Genomic DNA, 13,711 nt, shown 5'->3' on the forward strand with positions numbered 1-13,711 from the left:
TGTAAGGAGGAGTTTTTAACCACATAAGAACAACGGCTGAGTCAGAAAACAATATGATATTCTGGGGTCAACAGTCTGGGTTAGATGCGTACTAGATAATACAACTTCTGTTAGTAGTTGAGCAGCAGAAAGTTCTAATCTAGGAATGCTCATTGTTTTGAGTGGGGCGACTTTACTTTTCGCTTTGATAAGATGTACTGATATGTTATCAAAGGTTTCGGTTCGAATATAGATATTTGCTGCATAGCCCTTTTCAGATGCGTCACAGAATCTTATTCTATGATTTGTGCTGTGAGGAGTTGTAGGGATGAATCTAGGTATATTTAGGGTTGAAAGACTTGAAAGGGTTGAAATAAATGTTGTCCATTTACTGCGAAGTTCATCTGGTAGGGGGTCATCCCACTCTAGTCCACATAACCATGTGCTCTGCATGATATGTTTGGCGTAAAACGTAGTGGGTGTTATCCAGCCTAAAATATCATAAATTTTAGCAATCTCAGATAGCATTGAGCGCTTGGTACAAACTACAGGGTTCAGTTTAATTACATAGAAAAATACATCTTCAGCGGGATCAAACTGTAATCCAAGTACTTTAACAGCAGAGTCGTCTTCGGAGCGTAGGGCGAGAGGATTTTCTCGACAATCAAGCGGGACGCTGTCTAATATTTGGTGGCAATTACTGGCCCATTTTCTTAGGGTGAATCCTCCCAATCCCAGAAGAGTAATTAGTTCCTGCTGTAACTGAATCGCTTCTTGAGGAGAATCAACACTGGTACAATTATCATCCACAAACGTTTGATGAGTGATAGCTTGAGAGGCGAGTGGGTACAGGGCCGATTTACCGAATAGGCACGGTAGGCACTTGCCTAGGGCGCGAGGCAATTGGCTTTTTTGGGGGGCGCCAAAAATTGGTGGAAAATAAAAAAAATTGGTGGTTGTTTGCATGCGATTGCGGTAAACTTTCTAATAATCCCTCGCCGCCGTGTAGACATCGTAATCGTCTCCCGCGAGATTCTTACTATTTTCCGCGGTCGGGTCGTTTAGACATAATTATCGTCTTCCATGATCGAAGCAATATATGAGCATATCAGTAGATAGGGTTGCCTGATTTTTTCTCCGGCGAATAAAAGTGACAGCGATGTTGGGAATGAGTATACGAGTGTGGGCAGGGGACGATTTGTCCTCGAGCGAGCGACGACGACTTGTGCAGGTTAAAACTGTATGTTAGTTTGTGTAGACTGTAGGCACTAAGCACTGTATATATATAAGAAGTGTGTAAGTATTGGTTAGCAGACAAGTAGAGGTTACAGCAGAGCTGTAATTACCAGCCCGCTGTTGCGAGTATAAGTGCGAGGTGAATGTCATGGCTGACTGTACAAGTGATTGCAGTAGAAAGTGAATTCACTTTCAATTCGGCGCACTAGGTCATGAATGCAACTCAGCGCAACCTGTCTGACCTAGAGAGCTGACACTAAGTTAAGTAACGCTTGCGTAAAATACACATGTCTACATCTACATATAGTACTTAAGACTAAAAAAGGACTGAATAAACTAAATACGTATTCAGTGAGCAAATATCAAACATTTATTGTTTCCAAATTTTTATATTCGGAGAGTTCCCGCTCATCCCCAAGTATTGAACCCGATATGCCTTGCTCTCAGCGATTTCCTTCAGTTCATCTGAACTCAACGCCTCGCTGAACCGCTTCGGTAAGAATATACAGAAGTCGGCACTCTTTTCTGGCACATGGATGTCTAGGACGATGGACGCTCCGTATTTGGTGTTTACTGCCCTCCCTGCCACAATGGAGTAGCCCTCTTTGTTAGTAAGCGCCGAAACGTCGATCCTAGGGAGGTATGGTCCTTTCTCCAGGGTGTTGAGTTTTGCTGCTAGGGCCATGATTAAGATCTATAAAAAAATATCCTGTTTTAAAAGTCGTACTAATAGTATGCCATATTATAGGCCGAGTACTGATATAATGAAAATTTATCGAGTTAACTAGCTTAGCATTAATAGACAATGCATAAACAACTGGAGCACTACAGCATAAATAGTACAATTGAAGATTGCTGCGTGAAACAAGTATGTCACAGCATATAACGCAAGGTGTAATATCATAGAAATATTAGCGCAACGGAGGGCAACTAGATACATATAAAACGTTTAACAGCTTAGTAATAACAGCTAAATGTATAGAAAAACCGTTGCACTTAGAATATACAAATATAACAAGTAAGGTTTGCAGATTGTAACAAGTATATCGCTGCATATATCGATTAGTAGAGCGTAATACCATACACATAGCAGTCTATCGTAGCGCAACTATATACATATTACAAATAGCTCTAAATAGCTAAATGTGTAGCAAAACTGTTACACTACAACATATGGATATATTGTAATCAATGTTATCTTGTATCATGTGTCAGGAATACCGTTTCATATAACAAGTAGTAGAAATATTAGTCAGTATAACATGTAGGCAGTACCAAGACAGTATAGCAAACGCAGCAGTGTAGAGAAAAACACATATTGGGACAGACAAAGGGGGGAAACTTTGAGTAAGTGGAGGGTATGAGAGTAATGCATCATTATGCATTAACGCAAAACAAATATCAGCACAGCAACAAATAAGAATATACAACTAGCACTCTTAGAAAATACAATTATGGAGCTATAGTAGTAGTAGAAAAGTGTAAGCTAAATAAGCATATACAAACTAAAAGATCATACAAGTAAGATTATTCTCACAGTTAATGCATAAGCACACGAGACATACCTGTACGGTTGCGTGCAGAGAACTGTGCAGCCATGTACGCTTATGCCGCTTATAAGCAATCCTGGCTCCCCACAATCACTGACCTCACACAAACTGTATAAAAGCAGCCCATTGGCACTGCAAAGTTGTATTCGACTCCAGCTTGCATTGTGAGTAACTCGTGCACCTCGGCCAGTTTGTGCGTCTGGGGCAGTACGTGCATCAGTCGAAGTCGTCTACGCTTGTGTGATGCCAGAACATCTTCTCCATAGTTGTAAGTACAAACATAGCGTAGTTTGCAATATAGTTGCTAGGATTTTAAAAAGACCATTAGATTTAAGCTTTTCCTATAACTCCTTGCTCTCCTTACCATAAGAGCAACGTTAAATAGCTAGACTCAAAACTTACAAAATTATTTACAATTATTTAATGTCAAATCTGAGTGTTGTAAAACGTGGTAATGCTCGTTAAATTAGAAATCTGAAGTGAAGTATGTAGCTAGAATATTAAAAGATGTCTAAAAATCTGTTTGATTAGAAATACGTTGATCTTTAAAAACCAATTATATATTCAATAAATAAATATGACTAAATAAACTTCTAATAATACGATTAATATAGATTAATTATACAATCTCTGGCTATCGCATGATTATATGTTGAATATACACTTAATCAATACTATATACAATTTGAAATATTCTTCTCTCAAATCAATACAAACATTCTATTTCAAATGTCACCAAGAACTAGTTTGTGTAAAAAGAAATAAATAATCCGCTAGTGTGTGTTTGCATTTAATATTGTTCTTACTGGACAAATCATGACGCTAGCCAAGGGTTAAGGGTTCTTCCTTGTTCAAATAACTAGCTATTAAATATAAAGTACCCTAGTGACTAGGGATGTAGGTACATAAATAAAAGTCAATAAATATTTCTTTTAACTATATATCTATTAAAATATATATGTTCACTATTTAGTCTTTATTACTTAATAAATGATTTTTAACCTATATACCCTATAGAAAAAATTAAGAACACTGCTATACTACAATGTTTTGAAAGAAAACGTACTAAAAAAAAACGAATTAATATCTATCAGAAAGAAAAATCATTAGGTATTATGAACTTAGCAAGTATGTAGGATTATTTTAGAAAAACTTGCATATACGCATTTTTTGTCATAAGTTAAGCTAGCAAAATAAGAAAAATAAATAAATAAATCATGCTTAGAAATGAGTGTAGATTTTGTCTTTAGAGCTGTAGCTTAGTATATGCATAGATTAAGCAACTTTAAAGCTCGTTCTTTGTGTCTAACTCTTGAGTGCTGTCTCTGTTTGCTAGTGCAGACACAACCATCTCTCTACCATGTGTAATTCTATGATTTCCGCATTATTGTTAGGCTAGATAACTAGTGAATGCACTATTGGCTATGAAAAAATCACTTTATTCGCATTAACAAAGTTTAAAATTATTAAATTGGCAAGAAAAAAAATCGTAAAGAAAAACATGAATGCTTAAAACTAAACTTTGTAACTTAAGTTTTGTTCGGTATTTCGATATTGTTAATATAAATTTTGTGTGATTATATTTTAAGCTTATATCACAAACGTTTTAAATATAACATATTGACACTAATCAAGTATAGATGGTGAATAAAGATATTTTGATTTTGATTTGACGATCTATGCAGTGGATAGAACTAACTAGCTTCAGTTGTTATATAATGATGAAAAATCTACTTAGGAAGGAGTATGCTTTATTTTTGGTATTGACGAAACTACTATATATGACAACTGACACTTTATTTTTACATTCACAGCGCTAGAAGTGAGCAGTCATTCCCCACGTGCCGTCTTGCAAAGTTCCGCTTAGATGTTAAACCTTCAATGAGCAGTCTAGCTGTGAAAACTTCTACAACAATGTAAGTAGAAAGCCCTATCAGTTTTATATCTTCTTGGTACTACGTTTAGTAATTATTTGAGAGCTTACAACTTAATATAGTCGAATGTAAAGAGCCCCTTAATACCTCATATTGTCCTAGCAAAAACTTCACTAAACCATGCAGCTATATAAGCAACATTCATTGTTGCAAAAATCCACACAACGAAAGACAAAATGCGTGTAATATGAGCTTAAAGAATCTGAATTGTAAAATCACATGCTGAACATGATAACACAGGCAATAAAACTTAAATTAAAATATTAAAATAGGTAAGTGCTAAAAATTAATGTATTTTTTCTAACTTAACGTAAACAATCTCAAACCAAATATAATAGAACTATAGCAGACCATGAGCAATGTACTTAATGTTTGAAATTAATGTTTTAGATGTATCTACAATGTGCCATCTGTCGAGAAGCCTACTTCCTTAGTGCATCCGCAAGGAGCCGTCACCAGCAAATGTGTTTGGCGTTGAACGACTACTTCACATCAGCAGTAGCGAGCAACAATGACAACAGACGAGAGACACACGAGGCAGCAATTCAGACACCTCCACAGCAAATTAAAGCAGTACCCAGTGGCAGTGGCTTGAAAAGAAAACTACCTCCTCCAAAGGTGACTAAGCGTCCTGTGACTAGTGTATTGTCAAGTCCATCATCACATACAAGTTCAACAACAAGGCTGACGTGGTATTTAAAAAAAGGTCTTCAATCGGCCAAAGACTATGTCATAGAAAATAATGAAAACCTCTACAAGGACCTACCGCCATTTATTGAAGCTGCTAACGAAGTGGTGCTCGATATACTACAAGATGAGCTGCGTGTCACCAAATCCCTCAAGTACAACGTCGTACTGGAGGCCGTCTACTGCCATCCTGAAGGACATTGCGAACTTATGAACTTCAAGACCACGTCGAGGCTTATACACAGCGCCTGTGATGAGCTACAAGAGCTGCTGAAGAAGGACGCCAGCAAACTGCTTCGTGAGGAGTCTGAAGCGCAGGCGAAAGGCAGTGGATGGACTTTGCATGAGGTAAAGAGCCTCACACTTAGACTAAGCAAATTTTCATATGCATTGCCTGCTGGAAGTGGCTATCTGCCACTGCCCCCAAAAATTGCTAAAAGGAAATGCATTTTAAATGTAAAAAACAGCAATGATTGTTGTTTCATGTATTGTATATTAGCCAAAAGTCTACCTAATATACGTTATGACTCAGTGCTTACTGAGCATAGCTTTAGGGAGTGTGAAACACATTACAACTTTGATGGTATTTCATTTCCAACGCCCATTTCACAAATGAAAAAATTTGAAAAACAAAACATCAACACTAGCGTAAACATCTTCGAACTGGACGAAAATGCCCATATTACACCACTCAGGATAGTTGATGAGCAGCAAGACCATTTTGATCTCCTTCTCGTTAGAAATGATGAAGGAGAGGCTCATTTTACGTTAATATTGAATTTCACAAAGCTTATGCAGCCACAAATTACAAAAGGCAGCAACAAAATTACAATCTGTAAAAGGTGTAGCACCTTTAAAGAAAACAGGCGCTGTGTTCCGACACCTCAGCACTGGTTGAGTGAACATTTAATGCTCTGTGGAAAATCAAAACCAAGTGAAGTGATTTTGCCGGAGCAGCATAAAAGCAAACTTAGATTTGTTAGCTACGAGATGCAAATTGAAGTACCAATTGTAGTCACAGCTGACTTCGAATCAACACTATATCCAGTTCCCTCGACAGACAATGCCTATCAACGGCACGAGGCGAACTCGTTTGCTTATATCGTAGCAAGTAACCTTCCCAAAGAGCTGTTAGAGGAAGCTGAGATAAACACCTCACCCTACATACACAGATCGGAATCGGCTGCAAAAGAATTCCTTTTACAAATGCAGGAGCTAGCTGTAAAAGTGGAAAAGCTGTACACTAAAAATGTGAGTATGATTGCATTAAATGATGAACAACAGAAACAGCATGATGAAGCGACAAACTGCGAGCTGTGTGAAATAGCATTTGATGAGACATTGGTTCAGTCAAGGAAATGCCGGGACCACGACCATATAACAGGTCAGTTTCGTTATACCTTGTGCTCGTTGTGTAACACCCGCTGTCAACTTCCAAACTTCATACCAATATACTTTCACAACCTTTCTTCATACGACGAAGCATTCATTATTAAGAACTTGGCAGTATTACCCAACAGCGAAATAAAAGTGATCCCTAGTAATTCAGAAAGATTCATCAGTATATCGATAAAGATTGGGAGGATGTGGCTTAGGTTTTTGGATTCATTTCGCCTAATGGCGGACAGCCTTGCGAATCTCGCTTCGTATCTCACACCGTCGGAACTCGTAGAGTCATCCAAGCTTGTGCCAGAACAGCATGTGGAGTTGATTCAAAGAAAAGGGATTTATCCCTATGATTATGTAAAAGACTTTGCTGTATTCAGTGAGGAAGCACTGCCACCACGTGAAAGCTTTTACAATGCCCTCAATGACTCGGAAGTTACGGATGCAGAATATCAACATGCCCAACACACTTGGAATACAATGAAAATGAAAAATTTTGGACAATACCATGATTTTTATCTGTTATTGGATGTTTGTCTTTTAATGGACATAATTCAATGCTTTCGCAAAAACTGTGTAGCCACCTATAACATTGACTGTTGTCATTCATTTACAGCGCCAGGTCTAGCATGGCAGAGTATGCTACGTATGACTGGTGTAACTTTGGAATTGTTGACGAACTATGACCATTTCTTAATGTTTGAAAGTGCGATTAGAGGCGGTTTGGTACAATGCTGCCACCGCTATGAAAAAGCCAACAACCCACTTTTAGAGAACAGCGAAGACTATGATCCAAACAAAGAAACCAAATATATGTTGTATTTGGACTGCATAAACTTGTATGGAAGCCAAATGAAAAAACACCTTCCAACTGGAAATTTTGAGTTTGTAAATGATGTTGATGATCTTAATTGGTCAAACTTACCTGAAGATTCGCCGTATGGACTTTTACTAGAATGTGATGTCACAGTGCCAGAGCACTTGCACGATCTAATGAACGACTTCCCCATTTTACCAGAACAAAAAGATGTGGATAATCAGGGAAAACTACTTGCTACGCTTGAAGATAAAAAACACTATATCGCTCACTATACAGTGTTCCAGCAGGCAGTCAAACTAGGCTTGAAAATTACAAAAGTTCACAGAGCGTTGCGATTCTCTCAGTCGCCGTGGATGGAAAAGTTCATCGACAAAAACACCACGTTAAGAGCTGAATCTACGAATGAGTTTTCCAAAAAATTCTACAAGTTTATGAATAATAGTGTGTTTGGAAAGACGTTAGAAAACGTGCGCAATCGTGTAGATATTAGAATAGTAACTTCTGATGAAGCGTTCCAGAAGCTGTCACGTCAAGCAAGATTTGTTGACAGAAGCATTATCGCTGATGGTGTGATCGCGGTACATTTAAGAAGACAAAAGGTAGTATTAAACAAGCCAGTCTATGTTGGTTCAGTAGTTCTCGACAAAGCAAAAGTTCATATGAACTGGTTTCATTATATGGTTATGAAGAAAAAACTAGCTCCGCCAGACTTTGAAGTGTATGTTAACTATTCTGATACTGATTCTCTATTATATACCATAATTACCAAGTTAAACCTAAATAATGAATTGAAGGAAAGATTGGGAGATGTACTGGATAGGTCATGCTATCCCAAGGAGCATGAGCTGTGGCTGGAAGGAGCGATTCCTCAAATAGGCACATTTAAGGATGAATGCAAAGGAAGACAGCTATTTGAGTACGTAGGATTGCGTTGTAAAATGTACTGCTACAGGTTCAACTCCAGCCAACAGACAACGGCAAAGAAAAAGTGTAAGGGAATAAGCAAACGCTATGTCGAAAACAAAATTTCATTTGATCACTACAAGAAGGCGCTGTTTGAAGATAAACAGTACAGAGCGACATTTAACCAGATAAGAAGCAAGACATTTCAACTCACCTCTAGAACAGTTGATAAACTCTCTCTGTCAGCCAATGATAACAAACGCATAGTGTTGCAGGACAAAATTAGAACTTTGGCGTATGGGCATTATCGAGCTCGTCAAAATGACGATGGAGGATCGTCAGAATATGATTCTAGTCAGTCTTAGCTCGATGGTTGATCAGCACTCTTTAGGAGTAGTCAGAATGTTGTATTCATTGAGCATGGATGCCGTTGCCCGTACTATTCCATATGAAAAAGAATATGAAAGAATCGAGGATATCGAAATGTTTTCGATACTCCCTTCCCTCATGCACACAGAGTTGAGAAGCTCTATTAAACGGACTTGGATAAAAACTACAACAGTCAACAGAGATTTAATAAAAAGTTATGAGTTTAGAGATATCGACTTTATGCAAATTGATAGTTATCAGTTTGTCATGCTCATGAACCATCCTCTGGAGGAACCAGAGTTTTGGAGTCGAAATTACTATGGTAACAATTGTCATATAAATGTGGACTACTATGAAACAATACAAACAGAACGTCCTATGAAGTATTGTCGAGGCTGCTTTTTTAACCTTTTTACACTAAAAGACGATAATGATATTGATTATCAAAGTTATTGGCACGAAAAGGGGTTGGCATTTGTACATGTTGTACAGCATTTTGAAGTTAACTCTAACAGGCTAATTGATGCAGTGGTTAAACAAGAAAATAACTGGTGTGACTACTGTGTATTTCGACCATTGTTTACATTTCTAAACTACTTTGACTGTAGAGACAATAACAACATGTTACATGATAGTGATGAAGACAGCCCCGCATCTCCAGTGACAATGTTTAACCGTACAGAACTTTATGATCCATATAGAGAGTGACATACGCTAGTCCAGCATATTTGAACAATGAGGCTGTTGGTCAAGTTTTGTTTTTTAACCATACAATTTCACGTTTACTTAGTTTGTTTTGCGTTTCTGTTTATATATTATGTTTTATTGTAAACCCTAGCTATTGTAAAATAATTTGATGAACTCATGCCTTTTTGTTGTCTATACTCTATAAGAGTTGTTTATCTACTTGAGAACTGAATTCTAGTAGTATATAGCTAAAATATAACTTAATAACATGATATAACAAAGTAAGATAATGCTTAGCATTATGATATTTAACATATGTATATTATTGTGTACATTTTATGAATATTTTGTAATGTACTAACAACCTTTTTCTATCTGTATTTGTTTTGCTATTATATGTTTACTAATCTTAACACATTTATGTAACGCTAGAGTTGTATATAATAAACACATCTAAAATGTTTATGGTTACCTGTTATGTTGGTGTTATCTATATAGCATTTATCTTTCAAATAAACTTATGTTAAACTTGACTTCTTTGTTTGTTGCTAAACCCATTATTTAAAAGTTTTCCAAACACCCTCTGAAAAATTACTTTAAAAAGTATTATTGCTATGGATGCTAAGAAAAGTAAAGTCAATCCTCTACTGTGTTGTTGCTAGCTTTGCTGAAGGAAAGGGTAAACAAATAAAGAAAATCACAGTTTGTAATACAAATATATTACCATAAGATACATTGAATACAGCAATTTTCTCTTTACCATTTTGACAAGTATTTTAAGTTCTCCATCACAGCTTCGGTAATGTTTGCTGCACAAAAGCGGCGTACCTCACTGTCTATCCACGGCATCATTGATGTCCTGAGTGCAGTCCGTTCATACCAAAAATCTTGAGTCTCTGCAGGCAACCTCCTTTCATTCAAGTCAGAAAGTAAACGTGGCAAATCACTTGTAATGTGTCGAACGAGTTGTTTATCCAAAGTCATTGAAGTCAAGTCATTTGTAGTGTTTGAAGAAAGCAAGGCCATTACCTTATAGTGTTTGGTAAAATATCGTGTGTAACGAGAGATCAGAAACTGCACAGTTGGGTTTATTTCAAGTAGGATATTAAAGTAGCTTTCAAGGGACGGGAACAAGCGTTTTAAAGAAATCCATCCATCATTTTGTAGAACCACTCTGGGAGTCTGTCGAATAATATCAGATTCACTAGAAGCTCTCGAAAGCGTAACAGAATTCAAATTGTGATTAACTGGCTTATTTCTCAGACGATAGTTACAAAATGATACTAATCCATTTGGTCTGGGTTCCAATATGACTGTATGTAGATAGAATGGATTGAATGGAGTTTCATTGGAGTAAAAGTTGTTGACAGAGTGGTGAACTGTAGAGCTTTGCAGACTTAAAAGATCTTCAAATGTCAATTCAATTGAGGTTTCATTATTCACTAAACAAATAGAAGGAGAAAGGTCTTTAATAGAATCAAGACCAACAACCGCATGAGCCTGGCTTGCAACTTTGTAAATCTGTCTGAGTAAAAGACGTGGTTCCCATGAGTTAGACTGCTGGTTAGAACGCACAGCTGCTTTGTGTGAACTATGAGAGTGACTCACCACAGATGTTGTCATCACAGGTGTTGAAGTAGACGTCGAAGAAGAACACACATATGACACTGGAGGTGAAGTCGATAGTGTGGTCGGCGACGTAGATAGCTTAGGTGCTGATGTATTTGATAATAGTTGTTGCGAACGTTGAGGTGGTGGTGGTGGTGGCGGCGGCGGTGGTGGCAGTTGTGATGACAGTGATGGCAAAATCGAGGCATGAAGTTTTTCTTGATGACCTTTCTGACGAAAAACCTGGCTCGACCTGGCGCGTGTGCCAGATTTTGCCGAATTGGAGTGGGCTGGTATTTTCTGTTGTACGATTGACGGCTGTTCCGGTCGATACTCTTCCACTTCCTTTGAATCGTAATCCTCATCCTCTTCCACTGCATTACCATTTTCACTGCAAACTGTTGAACACTCGCGGGTATAGTAATTCGCTTGGATCGCACTTGCACCTGCTGTTGTGTGTACAGAATCAGATACGTCTTGTAGAGTCTCACCAGTTAGAGATGCAAGAAGCTGGTCAATGTCCATAGTATTTACATCGGAGTATATTACGTTATGCACTGGGGGTATAGGGGGAGCTTTAGTACGTTTGCGTTTCACTCGCGATAGATCTTTACGTGGAACTGGTGCCGACCGCTTCACTGACGCGTTCATACTGACTAAACCAGCAAACCAGTTCTAGGTTTTATATGCAGTGTATTTGCAGGTCTGGACAGGTCTTAGTACGATCATTGACCTTACGAGGCGGATGCTGAGCGCCAAGGACAAATCCATTGAACCTCTTGGATCTCTTTCTTTTTTGCGATTACATAACGTTGTTGTATATAGAAGGCTTTGACAACAAGTCTAGACAGGTTTCCATTTATTTATACATGCTAGAAATTTTAAGAGATAGATAATCCTGTTGTCGTAAGTAATGCAGTGAGCTTTCTATCAATAGTTGCAAAAAATTTTAAAGTTTCGGCATCTGATTTATCCAACGTGTTTAGCCTTTCATCAATGGTCCTTAATAATTTTGATGTTTTCTCATCTGATTCTTGCAGCTTCTTTACCTCTTCATCTAAGGATACTAGCGATTTAGATTGTTTCCCGTCTGAATCATGTAGCTTCTTGAATCTTTTATCCAAAGACATCAATGATGTAGAAACTTTCTCATCCGAGTCTTGTAGCTTATTGAGCTTATCACCCAAAGATACTAAAGATGCAGACGTTTTCTCATCTGATTCAAACAGCTTTTTGACATTTCTATCCAAAGATAACAAATGTGTAGACGTTTTCTCATCCGAGTCTTTCAGCTTCTTGAGCTTATCATCCAAAGATAATAAAGATGCAGACGTTTTCTCGTCTGATTCAACTAGCTTTATTAGTTTGTTATCCAAGGAAGCAATTAATTGTGATGATTTCCCATCTGATTCTTCTAAGTTGTTTAGTCTATCGTGATAGGATAACTGACTCTCCTTTATGTCTTTTAGCTCGGTCTTGATAGAAGCCTCTATGGAGACTATTGATTGTTTTACATCCTTAACTGCTTGCTGGGCCTCTTTGAGGCTAACAACAAAGGTCTTTAACTTTCCTTCCACCTCATTCAAATCGTCTTTGTTCACATAGAAACGATTTAAATAGCCTTTAGACACCTTTTGTCGTGATACGTCAGGTTCCACTGCAGCTCTAAACCTCTTTGATCCATCTTCACTTATCACATATGCATCATCTTCGTCATCAGATAAGTGATGCTTCTGTTCTTGATACAAAGCATGTCCAAACTTATCTATAATGTGTCTTCTAATCATAGCTTGTACAATATATGTTTACAATAACAAGATCTAATCCAGAATGATGGGAGAAACAGGTTAATATACTATTTAAGCCCACGAGTTGTAGCGTGAGGGAAACCCAAGCCATTTGACATAAATCTTGTTTCCTTTGCGCTTTATAACCTTTTCAACCAAATACGTATCTGGGTAATTTGTCTTTTGTAATTCTGGTTCGTAAAATGCCCCTTTGATAATGTCCCCTTCTTCATCTTGCAGGTAGTACACTGGTGGGACAGATTTTCGCACTCGTATGATTTTAAATAATTCAGTACTCCAGTTTGGGGTGTAACCTTTTTCAAACAAAGTTTTATACTTAGAAACCCTGACTTTATCATTGACTCTTAGCTTTGGAATCCCTTGTACCTTGTTTTGATTTAATTTCCTCACCAATGCCCTCTCGTGAAACGATGTAACATCTCGTGGTCTCATGCCTGTTGTCCGATGTAGCCTTGAATTGTACATGGAAATTAAACGAGGAAGCATGTCTAGCCACCTATAATCTCCCTGTACAGCAAATTCCTTATACATCCAATTTTTAATCGTTTTATTCAGCCTTTCTACCACAGAGGCCTTCAAATGGGTGAATGTACTGAAATGATTTATCGCATTAAGGATTTAAATTCTTTATTATAAAAATCTGTACCAAGATCACTTTGAATGTTTTGTGGTATTCTTCCGCTATTTTTCAAAACATTTTCCATAGCTGAGGCCACTGTCTTCCCTTTTTTGTTGTCTAAAGGA

The 13,711-nt window shown here is 37.6% G+C and overlaps 1 protein-coding gene across 1 annotated transcript; it reads left to right on the top strand.

The window, feature by feature from the left end:
• The first annotated feature begins 5,596 nt into the window (after positions 1-5,596).
• On the top strand, positions 5,597-8,860 carry LOC129000199 (uncharacterized). The gene has a single exon (XM_054427153.1). The coding sequence runs from the start codon at positions 5,597-5,599 to the stop codon at positions 8,858-8,860; it is 3,264 nt and encodes a 1,087-aa protein (XP_054283128.1).
• Positions 8,861-13,711: the final 4,851 nt, after the last annotated feature.

This window comes from Macrosteles quadrilineatus, unplaced genomic scaffold, assembly GCF_028750875.1.
Source record: "Macrosteles quadrilineatus isolate MER2022 unplaced genomic scaffold, UCM_ALF_1.0 Scaffold_8__2_contigs__length_117827958, whole genome shotgun sequence".
NCBI lineage: Eukaryota > Metazoa > Arthropoda > Insecta > Hemiptera > Cicadellidae > Macrosteles > Macrosteles quadrilineatus.